Here is a 16878-nt window from a genome sequence, read left to right as displayed (position 1 = left end):
GAAGAGAAGGCAGTTAGCCCTGTCCATGCTATGAGAAACAGGAGTAAGTAAGTATAGGCAAATCTTTCAATAAGTCTGTCTTGGAAAGAAGGAGGTAGAGAAGCTGGAGCGAACTTGGGTTCCAAGAAGAGGCATCTACACTCCGGTGCCAGTGCCTGTAGTTGGGCTGATCCTCCAGCTGCCATATGAGTGTGGTCTGGTGGTTACAGAATGGACGAGGGGCCCATTCCCAAAGCTCAGTCTGGAGTACAGGGACAAGGGCTCACTTAGTCTTTGCTCTTCCTACCTGGAGCAGGCCTGACTGCAGATTCAAAGCAGGAAGGAGATTCATCAAATGGACAAAGGGGAGAGTCACCTGAATGAGGGCGAGGTTACTGCTGATAACTCTGTGCTGCTCTTGGGTGTCATCAATTTGTCCAGTGTTGGCCTAGGATGAAAAGAAAAGGGCAAAGGGTAAGTCTGGCTGGTCAAAAAGCCACGTGAAGCCTTCCTGGAAAAGGCAATCTCTCAGGAGAGAAATCAGCAAATACCATTTCATTAACACCAGAACAAATTATTCTGCCCAACTTTCAAAACTGATGTGGGATGGGAAGGTAAGATACAAATCCCTTTGAGAATAAGATGGTGTCATGAACCATCTCTCCCATACTCGAGTATTCAAGCACACACAGAGGTAAGCGTCACCAACAATTTCAGAGCCACCTCTCAAACTCATCCATGGGCAGCAGGGGGAGGACCCCTGCTGAGAAGCTGGTTTGCATCCTCAGCTAGGTCTTCAGCCATGTTCTCCTCAGCACCTGCAATCCCTTTTCCCACTAACAGCAAGTCACATCTCAGCTGACCACTAACCTCCTCAATCTCACTTCTGCAAATCATCCCATTTAAGAAACGTTTAAGTCCTTCTTAGGATAAAAAAACATGATCAGAAATACAATTTTCTCCTTTAAAAAATGGTAGTCAGCTTCTAATTTCATAGCATTTTACTGCAAAATTCAAGATGTAGATAAGAAAAGATTTCAAGCAAATATACTTTTCTAGCTCCTTTGTAATTAGTTCATTATGTTCCTGAACTCCAAAGAAAAAATAAAATTACTTTTCATTTTCAAATAAGGGGAGGCTTTTCTTTTCAGCATGATGGAAACCTCAGGTGTAGCACACGCCATGGAGCCAGGTGACTTTTACTTCACACAGGTAGATTAATATGCACCTTGGGAGTACCCATCGGGACAAGGGACTAAGGTGGAACAGAACGAAGCTACACAGCTTGCCACACACCAAACATGTAAGGCCAACAGGCTCATTTCCCTTCTCTGCTCCATGCTATGCTGGGTGCTTGGTGGACTCAACCAGTGCGTTTACTGTGTCCTATCAATCCACCAACTCTAACCCTTTATTCATCAGATAAGGGGGAGCTACCGGCCCATGACCCCTGAGTATTAATTAGAAGGGCATTCCTTCCTCAATGGCTGAACTGGAAAGGGAGTGATGCCAAGAGGTGCAGCAGGAGGACTGGAGGGCTGGGGAGCTTGCAGAACTCATACAAACAAGGAAGGAGGAGGACCTGAGGGAAAGAAGCTGTGAGAAGGGGTGAGATGGTAAGGAAATAGGATTTCAGAGCATGTGGAATGGATGGACCATTTTCCAGTGGGGAACAGACCAAGGCAGCAAAAGGTAGGGAAGGAAGCAGGGCAGAACCAGACTAGCAGGATAACCCACAGGGAGGGGGCACTTGGGAGCAGGTCTCCATCAAGGTAGATGGATACTGCTTTACCCTGGAATGGTGGTCCCAGAAATGTCCGGGTAAGAGCTGGAGAGACAAAGCCAGTCCAAGCACAGGCTCGGTGGCTTTTTGCTAAGAATGTAAAGAGAAAATCAGTGGGAATTTGGGACATCTATTATGGAGACTGACCTAGATTCATCTCAGTGGGTGACGTTTGGGGAGGCCCTTCCCAAATGTTCATTTGGATCACACAGACTTGAACATTTTAAAATGTCTTTTAATGTCTTACAAGTATAAATTGCTATGTGAAATCCTATGGGGTCCTATCTCAGTTCTAGATTTTCTAAATCTTTCCTTATTGGCTACATCGTAACAGGTTGCTTTAACGGATTCAGACCATGAAGATGACATATCCTCTGGGCACCTTTCTGGGTCTGGATTGTACCTGGAAGGCTGACCCATATAGATGCATATACAAGCTCCCTTGCCCTGTTGCTTCTGGTTGGTTTTGGTCAGTGGGGAGTCATGGAAAGTCACTGGAGGGACAGCAAGAGTGAGGGTGGGGTATAAGCATCTTTGTGCCCTTCCCACTGCCCCAGTGGCTGTGCTCCTCCACACAGACCTGCAGCACCAGCCAGATGGCCCTTTCCTACAGCTCTCCCAGGTTCTGAGAATCATCCCTACCTCTACTCATCCTCTTGCCCCTTTCAGCTTAGACTGATCATCACTTCCTGTTATTGCCAGTCCTAGGGTGATTCACTGCCCTTTTGCAGTTTCCCATAATCCTGCCCACAATGTGGTCAACTCTTCATTAAACCCTGCTCAGCTCCCATCTGTATGTGCCACCTCTCTCCTGCCAGGATCCTGACTTATCCACTGAGTTTTATCTTCGTAAGGACACTTAGCTTATTCACAATAAAAAAAAACCCAATTTGTCATTATTTTGTATATTTTTTCCCAATAACAAATATACCAACTATTTTCCAGTAACAAAAAAAAAGACTTACTGGATTAAGATGGAGGACTGAATGTTTTACTATCCTTCCTAACCAAACTGAAGGATAGGGAAAGACAATCTTTTTATTTTGAATTAATTTTAGACTTCAAAGGAGTTCCAAAGTTAATATACTTTCCTATATACCCTTCACTCAGCTTCTCCTGATGTTAACACCTTATATAACCACAGGACAATTATCAACTGAGACATTAAGGCTAGTACAACTTTATTAACTAAACGACAGAACATATTCAGATGCCTCCAGTTTCTTCACTAGTGTCCTATTTCTGTCCCAGGGTGTCAATTCAGGCTGCCCATGTAGCTAGTCATCATGTCTCCTTGGTTTCTTTCAATATGTGGCAGTTCCTCACCTTTCACTGTCTTTCATGACCTTGACACTCTTGAAGAGTACTTGATTAGATATTTTGTACAATGTCTCTCAAATGGGTTTGTCTGGTGTTTCCTCATGATTACACTGAGATTATTCGGTTTTGAGGGAAATCAGGCTACAGAGGTATAGTGCTTTTCTCTTCACATGGTATCTGGAGAGCTGTCATACCAACATGGCAGATGAGATGTGGCCTTAACCTTGGTCCTTGGTTCAGGTGGTGTCTGCCAGGATTCTCCACTATAAACTTACAGTGTTTCCCTTCCGATACTCTGTTATTTACTAGTGAGTCATTAGGCCCATTCCATATTCAAGGCAAGGGAATCCAGCTTCACCTCCTAGAGAACAACGTATCAAAGATTTGAGGACATCTACAAACTACTATAGTGATTCACAAGTATTTGGGGAGATAGTTTGGGGCCAAGCAAAGATCCTATTTCTCCTTCAAGTGCCACCTACTAATTCATTAGTGGATTTTGCCTGTGACAATGATCAGTATGGTATTCTAATGGTGATTTTATATTTCCTTCATTCTTTGCACATAAAATTTTCTCTGAGATACAGTGGTCCCTTCTCCCCCTCTTAAATCATTTATTTACATGGTATGATTGGACTCATAGGTATTTATTTTATTCTTCAGGTCATAATACTATTATATTTATTTTGTCACTAACACTGCTCCCACTGTGGCCATTGGGAGCTCATTAAGGTTGTCTTTCTGACATGCACCCACATGCTGTTTAGTACTTCCTTACTTTCTGGCACTATCTGATACTCCAGGTACATCTTGTATTTTCTCTGCCCCAGTCCTAAGATGAGCCATTTTCCCAAGAATGTTGGCTTCTTTTATTGAAGAATGGTATCAGAAATCAAGACCTAGATGGCAGATGTGTTAGGTGCCACTGGGATGGTACTGCTTCTAGGTTCTGTTAGTGGGAGAGCTAGGAAATGTATGTATGGATCCTAACCCATGAATATACACATACCCATGTCTATTGTTGTACCTATCTGCATACATATTAAAACAAACGTGAGTCCATATTCATATTTCTGAGTCAAACCCAGGATCATAGGGTTCATTCTAGCATTGAGGAAATGATTTTTAAAATGGACACAAGTTGTGGAAAATAAAAAGAGGTATCTATAGTTTAACACAGCTTAAGAGGGCATCCCTAAATAATGTAAAGCAGGAGTTAGGTTGGAGGAAGGACCCATAACCAAAAGGTCTACTGCATAAAGCAGAGGTAGCCCTGAGGATGATGGGAGCAGAAGGGAGCCTGGGACAACTGAAAGGGCTTTGGCCCAGAGAGCAGAGCAGGAACATCCAGAAGAGTTGGCCTCTTCCCTTGTCTGCCAACAACGAGACACCTGGCCATTGGGCTCTAAGCAGAAGTAGTGTGTGTGTGTGTGTGTGTGTGTGTGTGTGTGTGTGTGTGTGTGTTGGGGTTAAAAAGGCAAAGCAGTGCCCAGAGTGGCCATGATAAGATGGACAAAGAGTCTCTAGACCCATAAGCCCAGTTACTAGCACATACTTCCAGGTAACCTATTTTGACTCACCACCCCCCCCCCCAACCCCAATCACTACAAGTATCCTCCTCTAAAGGACCGCATTCAGAGATTCACAGAGTAAGAGGAAAGCTAAAATAAAATGATGCTCAACCAACCAAAAATCACTGTTCATGAAAGGAAGGTCACAATCATGAAAGAGATTCATCAGAGTCAACAAATGGAAGCACAAAAATCTAAGGAAACAGTCAAAACAGGAAATTGAATAAGACTCTAGGGCAAGCAAATTAACAGATGTGGAAGAATGGTGCTTCCGTAAGTGAAAAAACAATTTTAAATTCTAGAAAGTACAAACTTGATCTCTGAATTTAAAAGAGAGGATTAAAAAAAAAGACAGAAACAAACAAAAGCTCTTCATTAGATGACCTCAATAACACAATGGTCAGAGAGGTGGAAAGTGATTTAGTGAAATAAAACATCAAGCAGAAGTATTCCCCCGGACCAGACACAAATACAAGAAATGTGAAAAGAAAGTTAAGGAACTCAGAAGGTAGATTCAGAAGTTGCATTGTGCACCCAATAGTAGTAGTAGGGGGTGCGGGGTGGGGTGACAGAAAGAATGAATACCAAAATATTATAAGTAACAGCAGTAACAAGGTTTCCATAGAACTGAAGACAGGCATAACCCTTTAGATAGAAAAATCTAAGATATATGTAAGGTAATGAGAAAAGGCCCTTGCCAGAGACACCATGATGAACATAGCTGATAAAGAGAAATATACCAAAAAGTCCAGATAGAAAGGTGAACACATAATCTAAAAGAAATTAGATTCTAAAACTAATGGGGCTTCCAGGGGGGCATGGCTGGCTCAGTCAGTAGAGCATGTAACTCTCGATATCAGAGTTGTGCGTTTGAGCCCCCCAGTGGGTATAGACATTACTTAAAAATAAAATTTTATTTTTAAAAGTTATGAGGCTTCCATCAGCCACACTGACCACAAGAAGACCCTGAAAATATGCCTCAGTACTGACGGAAAATAATTGTGAACCATGCATTCTCTATAGTTCCAGGTTGGCATTCAATTGTGAAGATAAAATAAAGTATTGTCACACTGCAAATGTCCAAAAAGTTCACTTCCAACAAATCCTATCTGATTACTAGAAGACACACTAAAGTAAAACAAAAAAACAAATTTAAAAGAAAAGTGAGGGAGAATGATATCAGCAAGATGGAAGGCTAGGAAGCTCCAGGCCTCATTCCCCCCATGCAAATACCAAGTAAAACAAGAGACTGACCAAAACAGCTTTGTGAGAGCTCTAGAAACCAGTCAAGGATTTGCAAAATCAAGTGACCCCTCACCAAGAAAAACCCACACTTAGAACAGTAGAAAATCCAACAGTGTCTTTGCTTATCCTTGCACCACTTCCTCCTTGGTACAGTGTAGTGCAGTGCATGGTGCCTTCCTCAGGATAGAAGGAAAACAGTGGACCAGTTTGCAACATCCTGGCCTTCCTGGAGGATACCTGAGGGTCTAGTTTCCATTTTGCCTGACTTGGAGATCAAAGGAAAAGGTGGCATAGTTTGGATATCAGTTTCCAGGCTGCCGAAACCCTGTATCCAGGGTGCTGGATACAGTACAGCTGCAGGGAATTGCAGGCCCATGCATGCCTGGGGCAAAGACTATAGACGGAAAAGTACAATAAAGCATGTAAGTCCCCAAGGAGAAGCAATGCTGAGTTTTTTAGGGTAATTAAAAGGTTTTTAAAGAAAATTTTCAATGTCTTTTTATTTACTTTTGAGAGGGAGAGAGAGAACAAGCTGGACAGGGACAGAAAGAGAGGGAGACACAGAATGCAAAGCCAGCTCCAGGCTCTGACCTGTCAGCACAGAGCCTGACACAGGGCTCAAACTCACTAACCATGAGATCATGACCTGAGCCAAAGTTGGATGCTTACCCGACTGAGCCACCCAAGTGCCCAAGGTAATTAAAACATTTAATAGCAGCCATGTGTGGTGAATTGGAATGGAAAAAAAAGTACATATACAGGCCCAGGGAAGACACATGCCCAGAAAAAGCCTGAAAAGACTTTAAGCCTTCACACCAGACTGACTAGTGAAGGTCCTCCCTTTCATGAGCAAGTCTGCAAAGACTGGGAGAGGTAGCTATTTTCTCAAATGCCAATTTTTCGACAAAAGATGAGAAGGCAGGGAGTGCCTGGGTAGCTCAGTTGGGTAGGCATCTGACTTCAGCTCAGGTCACGATCTCATGGTAGATGAGCTTGAGCCCTCTTTGGGTGAGCACAAACCCCACTTTGGGTGAGCCCCACTTTTCTCACTCTCTTATTTAATAAATACTTTAAAATAACTGTCTTACATATGTTCAAAGAACTAAAGGAGGACATGGATAGAGATCTAGGGAAATGATGATAACAAAATGAGAATATCTACAAAGAGAAACTTTTACAAAGGAACCAAGAAAAATATGCAGCTGGAAAATATAATCACTGAATTGAAAAATTCACTAGAGGGGTTCAATAGCAGACTCAAACAGGAAGAAGAATGAATCAGTGAATTTGAAGATAATGTCATTTGAAATTATCAAGTCTCAGAAACAACAAAAAAAAAAAATGAAGGGAAGTGAACAGAGAGCCTACAGGACTTATAGGGCACCATCAATCAGATCCATCCATCCATCCATCCATCCATCCATCCATCCACCCATCCATCCATCTCATGTGTTTCCCAGAAAGGGAAGAGAGACAAAAAGGGGCAGAGAGCTTTTTTGAATAAATAATGGCCAAATTTCCCCAAATTTGAGGAAATACATGCATATCCAAATGCAAAAAGGTCAACAAACCCAAGGAGGACAAACTCAAAGAGGCCCACACCAAGAAACATTATAACCCAACCACTGAAAGTCAGAGTCAAAGAGATAATCTTGAAAGCTACAAGAGAAAAGACTCCTTACAAATACAGGATCTTCAGTAAGGTATCAGATTTCTCAGGGGAAACCATGCAGGTCAGAAGGTAGTGGGATAATATATTTAAATATATTTTTTGCTGGAAGAAAAAATAAAATTCACCAAAAGTTCTATATACAGCAGAACTGTACTGCAAAAAACAAAACAAACAAAAAAACAACAACAAAGAGAGAGAGAGAGAGAGAGAGAGAGAAACAAGAGCATTCCTAAATGAATAAAAGCTGAGGGAGAGTTCAATACCACTAGACCTGCCCTAGAAGAAGTCCTTCAAGTTAAAGTGACAGGACTTTAGACATGCTAAAATGAGCCCTTCAAGTTAAAATGAAAGGACACTAGACAGGAACTCAAAGCTGTATGGAAATATAAAGTTATCCAGTACAGGTAAATATTTGGATAAATATAAAAACCTATATTATTTTAATTGTGCTTTGTAACTCCATTTTTTATTCTTTTATATAATTTAAAAAGCAAAAGCATAAAAACAATGAAACTATGCTAATGGATACTCTAATAAAAATAGATATTTTGTGACATCAGTAACATAAAATCAAGGGTAGAAGAGGGCAGAGGTATAAAGGAGTAGACTTTTTTATGTGATTGAGCTTAACTATTATCAGTTTAAAATACATTGTTGTAATTTTAGGATGCTATATGTCATCACTATGGTAATCACAAAGAAAATAACTATAGAATACAAACAAACAAAAAACAAAACGACAAGAGAATCAAAATGTATTGCTATAAAAAATCACCTAATCATACAGAAAGACATTAAAGAAAGAAAGAAGGCACAAAAATAAAGCTGTAAGACATACAGAAAACCAATTTTAAAAATGGCAATAATAAGTCCTTACCTATCTGTAATTACTTCATTATAAATAGGTTAAACTCCCCAATCAGAAGACATAGACTGGCAGAATTAAGAAAAAAAATGGGTCCAAATACATGCTTTCTACAAAACACTCCCTTCAGATTTGGGAGATGCCTAGGTTGAAAATGAAAGGATGGAAATATCTCATGCAAAGAGCAACCCAGAGTGCAGGAGTTGCTATATTATTAGCAGACAAAATAGACTTTCCATTTAAAACTGTTGTAAGAAACAAACAAGGATATTATTTGATGGTAAAGGGGTCAAATCATCAAGAAGATATAACAATTATAAATGCACCAAATATCAGAGTTCTTAAACAAATGCAAACACTGACAGACATGAAAGGAGAAATGGACAGCTCTACTATGATAGTTGAAGACTTTCAATAATGGACAGAAGAACCAGGCAGAAGACAAATAAGGAAACAGAGTATATGACTAACAATATGGAATGACTGGACCAAACAGGCATAGATAGAACACTCCACCCAAAAATAGAACGCAAATTTTTCTTAAGTAGCCTTGAAACATTCTCCTAGATGAACCATATGTTACCCCACAAAACAGGTTTCAATACATTTTTAAACACTGAAATCATATAAAATGTCTTTTCCAGTCACATTAGAATGAAACTAGAAATCAATAGCAGGACAACTGGAAAATCAGCAAATACATGAAGATCAAAAAAAAATTACTCTTCACAACCAATGGATCAAATAAGAAATCACAACAGAAATAGGAAATATATTCAGATAATTAAAATGCAAACACAACATACCAAAACTTAAGAGATACAGTTAACACAGTACTAAGCTGGATATTTCTAGCTGTAAACAGTCTTAAATAAAAAAAAATAATAATCTCAGTCAACCACAAAAATGACAACTTAATAAATGTGAAAGAGAAGGGGCGCCTGGGTGGCTCAGGTGGCTAAGCAGCCGACTTCAGCTCACATCATGATCTCATGGTTTGTGAGTTCGAGCCTCACATCGGGCTTTGTGCTGATAGCTTGGAGCCTGGAGCCTGCTTCAGATTCTGTGTCTCCCTCTCTCTCTGTTCCTCCCCTGATCTCACTCTATCTCTCTTTCAAAAATAAATAAAGATTAAAAAAAATTTTTTAATGTGAAAGAGAAGAACAAACTAACCGCAAAGCTACTAGGAGCGAGGAAATAATAGTGACTAGATCACAGATACAGAATGGAAAAACAAATGAGAAGATTAATGAAACCATGAGTTGGTTCTTTGAAAAGATCAATAAAATTCACAAAACTGTAACTGCATTGATTAGAAAAAAGAGAGGACTCAAAACTAGAAATGAAAGAGGTACATTACTACTGCTTCCATCAAAATCAAATGGTATTTTTTTAATTCCAAAACCAGAAAAACACCTCACTAAAAAGGAGAAGTATAGACCATATCCCTCATGAACATGGATGCAAAAATTCTCAACAAGATACTAGCCAACTGAATCCAAAAATACATTAAAACAATTATTCACCACAACCAAGTGGGATTTATACCGGGGATGCAGGGCTGGTTCAATATCTGCAACTCAATCAATGTGATACATCAAATTAATAAAAGAAAGGAAAAGAACCACATGATCCTCTCAATAGATACAGAGAAAGCATTTGGCAAAATACATCATTCTTTCTTGATGAAAACCCTCAAGAAAGAAGGGACAGAGGGATCATACCTCAAGATCATAAAAAAAGCCATATACAAAAAAACCCACTGCTAATATCATCCTAGATGAAGAAAAACTGAGACTGTTCCCCCTAGAGTCAGGAACACCTCAGGGATGTCCACTCCTGCCACTGTTATTCAACATAGTATTAGATGTATTAGCTTCAGCAATCAGACAACACAAAGGAATAACAGACACCAAATCAGCAAGGAGGATGCAAACTTTCAATCTTCACAGATGACATGATACTCTATATGGAAGACACAAAAGATTCCACCAAAAAACTGCTAGAACTGATCCATGAATTCAGCAAAGTTGCAGGATATAAAATCAAACCACAGAAATCAGTTGCATTCCTATATGCCAATAATGAAACAGAAAGAGGAATCAAGGAATTGATTCCATTTACACTTGTACCAAAAACTATAAAATACCAAGGTATAAACCTAACCAAAGAAGTGAAAAACCTATACACTGTAAACTTTAGAAAGGTTATGGAAGAAATTGAAGAAAATACAAAAAAAAAAAAAAAAAAAAAAAAAAAAAGAAAGAAAAATATTCCACGCTCATAGTTTGGAAGAACAAGTATTGTTAAAATGTCAATACCAGGGCACCTGGGTGGCTCAGTCGGTTGAATGTCTGACTTTGGCTCAGGTCATGATCTCACAGTCTGTGGGCTTGAGCCCCGCGTTGGGCTCTGTGCTGACAGCTCAGAGCCTGGAGCCTGCTTCCGATCCTGTGTCTCCCTCTCTCTCTGCCCCTCCCCCACTTTCACTTTGTCTCACTCTGTCTCTCAAAAATAAATAAATGTAAAAAAAAATGTCAATACCACACAAAGCAATCTACATATTCAATCCAATGCCTATCAAAATAACACCAGCATTCTTCACAGAGCTAGAACAAAAATTCCTAAAGTTTGTATGAAGCCAGAAATGACTCCAAATAGCCAAAGCAATCTTGCAAAAGAAAACCAAAGCTGGAAGCATCAAAATCCCCGGCTTCAAGTGTATTACAAAGCTATACTTATCAAGAAAGTATGGTACTGGCACAAGAACAGACACTCAGATCAATGGAATAGAATAGAGAACCCAGAAATGGACCCACAAACATATGGCCAACTAATCTTTGACAAAGCAGGAAGGAATATCCAATGGAATAAAGACAGTCTCTTCACCAAGTACTGCTCAGAAAAATGGACAGCGACATGCAGAAGAATGAACCTGGACCACTTTCTTACACCGTACACAAAAATAAACTCAAAATGGATGAAAGACCTCAATGTAAGACAGGAAGCCATCAAAATCCTCGAGGAGAAAGCAGGCAAAAACCTCTTTCATCTTGCCCACAGCAACTTCTTACTCAACACGTCTCCAGAGGCAAGGGAAACAAAAGCAAAAATGAACTACTGGGACCCCATCAAAATAAAAAGCTTCTGCACAGCGAAGGAAACAATCAGCAAAACTAAAAGGCAATCGACAGAATGGGAGAAGATATTTGCAAATGACATATCAGATAAAGGGTTAGTATCCAAAATCTACAAAGAACTTATCAAACTCAACACCCAAAAAACAAATAATCCAGTGAAGAAATGAGCAAAGGACATGAATAGACACTTCTCCAAGGAAGACATCCAGATGGCCAACTAACACATGAAAAAATGCTCCACATCACTCATCATCAGGGAAATACAAATCAAAACCACAATGAGATACCACCTGACACCTGTCAGAATGGCTAACATTAACAACTCAGGCAACAACAGGTGTTGGCAAGCATGCGGAGAAAGAGGATCTCTTTTGCATTGTTGGTGGCAATGCAAGCTGGTGCAGCCACTCTGGAAAACAGTATGGAGGTTCCTCAAAAAACTAAAAATAGAACTATCCTACGACCCAGCAATTGCACTACTAGGCATTTATCCAAGGGATATAAGTGTGCTGTTTCGAAGGGACACATGCACCCCCATGTTTATAGCAGCACTATTACCAAAAACTAAAGTACGGAAAGAGCCCAAAACGTTCATCGATGGATGAATGGATAAAGAAGATGTGGTATATATATACAATGGAGTATTACTCAGAAACCAGAAAGAATGAAATCTTGTCATTTGCAACTACGTGGATGGAACTGGAGGGTATTATGCTAAGTGAAATTAGAGAAAGACAAAAATCATATGACTTCACTCATATGAGGACTTCAAGTGGCAAAACAGATGAACATAAGGGAAGGGAAACAAAAATAATAAAAAACAGGGAGGGGGACAAAACAGAAGAGACTCATAAATATGGAGAACAAACTGAGGGTTGATCGAGGGGTTGTGGGAGGGGGGATGGGCTAAATGGGTAAGGGGTATTAAGGAATCTACTCCTGAAATCATTGCTTCACTATATGCTAACTAATTTGGATGTAAATTTTAAAAAATAAAAAATAAAGTTAAAAAAATTTTACCATATATTTCCAATCAGGACCTGTTCTCAAAGAACTCTGCTCAATATTATGCCATTCTCTCTTAATTAGTATAATAGTACTCTTGATTAATGGTTGTTTAATAAACAATTTATGTCTTTCAAAGGAAATTAGATTTTTGGTTAAATAATTTATATGATTTCCTTAAAAAAAACAATGTGACTATACTTAATGTGAATATACTTAATAATATACTGAACTAGACACTCAGAAATGGTTAATTTGTAAGTCTTCTTTTATGTGCATTTATCACAATTAAAAATTATTTAAAAAGGACCATGTTGGGGCACCTGAGTGCCTCAGTCACTTAAATTTTCAACTTCAGCTCAGGTCATAATCTCACAGCTCCTGAGTTCGAGCCCCGCATGGGGCTCTGTGCTGACCTGGAGCCTGCTTTGGATTCTGTGTCTCCCTCCCTTCCTGCCCCTCCCCCACTCAGGCTCTGTCTCTCTTTCCTTCAAGAATAAATAAACATTAAAAAAATGTAAACATAGAGTTGCTGCAGCGGCCACCGCCATATTCAACAGACAGCAGTGCTGCGGTCTAGCCCCCAGCAGAGCGAGCGTCCGTCAGTCTGTCTTCAGTCCACAGACCCTGTCCTGACCTGGGGACTCTTGCCTGCCGTCCAGCCTGAGCAGCGAACCTGAAAGAGCCTAGAGCTTGATGGATCCGCGAAGTCAGAAGTCAACTTTGGGGCTCGTGCTTCCACTCCGTTGCACCTTCCTCCTGTATTTGTGGGCTCAAGGCACCAATGTCGCCCCTCCAAATCTCGGACCAGCTCTTAGTGCCCCCTCCTGGTTGGCTCTCCCGCGGCTGGGGGAGGAAGGGCTCACCGTGGCTGAAGCACCCCGCCCCGGGTTCTGGAGATCCACCAGGACTTGGAGCCGATGGCCCTGCCACGCTTGTGTACCTGGCCGCCGCCTAGGCCGGCATTAGGCCAGCCCAGCTCTGCCACTCCAGCCCTGCCTGCCCTCAGGGGCTGCTGTCAACACAAGCTTCCTGAGCAACCTGAGCCTGTTGGACGAGAGCAGGAACTTCCAGCTCAGGCCTGGGTCCAGCTGGGGCCACCACCAGGGTTTGGTGCAGGGACTTGCAGGGCCCAGAGGCTGGCTGCTTGCACAAGTCCGCTGTCTTGGCACCTGCCCATGCCTCCAGCCGCCACCGGGCCCCTCGCAGGGTCGCCACAAGAGGAGCTCATCCCTCAGGAATGCATCAGGCAACCTGTCCTATGCCCACCTCATCACCAAGTCCATCAAGAGCTCAGGGTGGAAGCAGCTCATGCTGTCGCAGATCTAAGAGGAGATGGTCAAGTATGTGCCATACTTCAAGGGTAAGAGTGACAGCAACAGCTCGGCGGGCTGGAAGAATTCAATTTGCTTTAATCTGGCCCTACACACCAAGTCCATTCGTGTGCAGAATTAAGGAACCGGAAAAAGTTCTTGGTGGATGCTCAATCCAGAGGGAGGTAGGAGTGGAAAATCCCCCTAGAGAAGAGCTGCGTCTCTGGACAACAGTAAATTTGCTAAGAGCCAGGGCTGAGCTGTTAAGAGAAAAAGTGTCTCTACAGTCTGGTCAGGAGAGTGCCTGGGACAGCCCTGGCTCTCACAGCAGTGATGGCTTTGATAACTGGCATGCATTTCACCCTCCAACTAGCTCAAATGCTAGTACTATTAGTGGGAGACTTTATCCCATTATGACAGAACAGGATGATCTTAGAGATGGGGATGTGCATTCTATGGTGTACCCACTATCTGCTGCAAAGATGGCTTCTGCTCTACCCAGTCTGTCTGAGATAAGTAATCCTGAAAATATGGAAAACCTTTTGGATAATCTCAACCTTGTCTCATCACCAATGCCATTAACTGTTTCAACTCAGTCTTCACCTGGGACCATGATGCAGCAGACACCATGCTACTCATATGTACTACCAAACACCAGTCTGAATTCACCCAGCCCCAACTCCCAAAAATATACACACGGCCAGTCCAGCAGGAGTCCTTTTCCCCACATGCCTATGTAAACACTTCAGGACAACAAATTGAGCTATGGAGGTATGAATCATTGTAACTGTGCACCGGGACTCTTGAAGGAGTTGCTTACTTACTCTCCTCCCCATCAGGACATTATGACAGTAGTTGATCCTGAGATCACCCAACCCAACAGTCAGGTCCTTGGTCAGAATATGTTAATGGGCCCTAATTTGGTCATGTCAACCTATGGTAGTCAGGCATCTCATAACAAAATGATGAACCCCAGCTCCCACACCCACCCCGGACATACCCAGCCAACATCTGCAGTTAATGGGGGTGCCTTGCCCCATGCGGTCAGCACCATGCTCCACACCTCAGGAATGAACCGCCGCCAGTGAAGACAGCTTTACAAGTGCTGCTATCGCACACCATGCAGATGAAAGCCCTGGGGGCCTACTCCTCAGTGAGCAGCTGCAATGACCATGGCAGGATGGGCCTTCTCAACCAGGGTAGGCTCCCAAGTGACTTGGATGGCATGTTGATTCACATGGAGTCCATCATTTGGAACAACCTCATGGACGGTGATATGTTAGATTTTGACGCTGACAATGTGTTGCCCAACCAAAGCTTCCCACACAGCGTTAAGACGATGACACATAGCTGGGTATCAGGCTAACAGTGAGTTAGTGAACAGGCTACAGTTTAAAGGACTTCAGATTGTCTGACAACAGGAATGGAGAGAAGCAGTCCAAAGATGTCCTTCACCCCTCATTTTCCTTTTCTTGATTAAAAAAAAAAAGGGGGGGGGGAAGCAATTTTTTTTTTTCCTTTTGTCAGACTTGGCAGCGAAGACACTTTTCCTGTACAGGATGTTTGCCTGATGTTTGCAGGTTATGTGCCACTGTAGGTAAGGACTGTGTCATTGGAAATTTCATTACAATGAAGTGCCAAACTCATTACACCATATAACTGCAGAAAAGACATGCAGATACTGGTGTGCTTTCAAGTTTTCTACATAAGCAGTAGCTACAGAACTGTGTGTGTTTTGTTGTTGTTGTTGTCATTGTTGCTTTAAATATCCATTAGGTCAAAGGAAAGTTTTGTAATACTGTGATGGTCTCATGTCTTTGATAAGTTAAACTTTTGTTTGTACCACCTGTGTTCTGCTGACCAGATGAACCACAGAGAACCAAGCTCTCCATCCTGTGCCTCCATGGAACAGCTTTGGGCCTGTTCACAAGGCCACCCAATTTACATGAGAACCAATAGCCCATTATCATTCTGCTGAATTAATGGATTTGTCAAACACATTTGGGAAAAACATAGATTAAAGGCCAGCGTTGTACAGGTCTTTTCTAATTTTTTGGTTTGTTATTTGCAAATTTGTACAAACCTTTAAATGATTCTAATTTCCAGATAAATGACTTTTGACATCATTGGGACTTGAGATCATTTTTGAAATAGATATTGAATGGTAATGTTTTCTTAAAACTACAGTCTACTTTGTTACATAGGCTGATTGTAAATTTGTGGAATCCCAGATATTTGAGGCAACATCCATAATTTTCATTTTGTATATCTAACTGGATTAGTACCAATTTTATATGTGTTTAACTGGCTTGTACGCTTTGGGATGTTACCTGGTACTGTTTCTGACTAATCTTAAAATCCTTGTAATTAGTACTTGCATACTCAACATTTCTGGCTCTGTTCTGGCAGGAGAGTGATGGTTAGTTATGGACATTTTGTGTTTAATCTTTAGGAGAACTTAGTAAGCTTTTATGTATGTATTTTAAAGAAATTCCATCTGCTCCTATTATCCTGTGAACTAAGTGCACCGCAAAGCATTAAGTCTTCTGATAGATGCTTCTATGCTATGTTGTTTCAGTGACTCCTGAGGGGCCTTCTGATGTTTATAGATCTGAAAGGGAGACCTGAGGCTAAAACCATGCTCCTCTCTCAAACTGGGAGTTTTGAGCAACTTAACCTTTTGGAATTGAGCTTCAGGAAATGTTTTCCCTCATATTTCTGTGCTCTTATTTTGGTCTAGGTGGAGGCTGGCTTGGTAGCTCTGCCTTGCAGGATTACGTTCAGACTCACAGTAGCTCTGCCTTGCAGGATTACGTTCAGACTCACACTTCATTCCTCTCTGCCTTCTGTCCTGCAGATTACTTAGCACACTGGAAATTTAGGTGGAAGGAGGAAATTTTTAAATAGGACTTTAGTGATTTGCAGAATGCTTTGTGTCCCTGAGTGCAGATGGCTACCAAAGTGATTAGAGCTTGTTTACAAACT

The 16878-nt window shown here is 41.3% G+C and overlaps 1 protein-coding gene and 1 pseudogene across 7 annotated transcripts in view; one reads left to right on the top strand and one right to left on the bottom strand.

Annotated features, from left to right (window-relative positions):
* The window catches only part of LOC132676268 (solute carrier family 41 member 3), a 145662-nt gene that overhangs the window by 80756 nt on the left and 48028 nt on the right, over nucleotides 1-16878 (bottom strand). For all 7 annotated transcript variants that reach the window (XM_081795009.1, XM_081795008.1, XM_081795007.1 and 4 more), the window contains one exon: nucleotides 356-427. In XM_081795009.1, the coding sequence (XP_081651135.1) occupies nucleotides 356-427 (72 nt within the window). The remainder of the gene's footprint in view (nucleotides 1-355; nucleotides 428-16878) is intronic.
* Nucleotides 1778-15552, top strand: LOC144613795 (forkhead box protein O1 pseudogene; annotated as a pseudogene).

This window comes from Panthera onca, chromosome A2 (genome assembly GCF_046562875.1).
Source record: "Panthera onca isolate mPanOnc1 chromosome A2, mPanOnc1 haplotype 2, whole genome shotgun sequence".
Taxonomy (NCBI): Eukaryota; Metazoa; Chordata; class Mammalia; order Carnivora; family Felidae; genus Panthera; species Panthera onca.
This window is presented reverse-complemented; position numbering and strand designations above follow the sequence as displayed.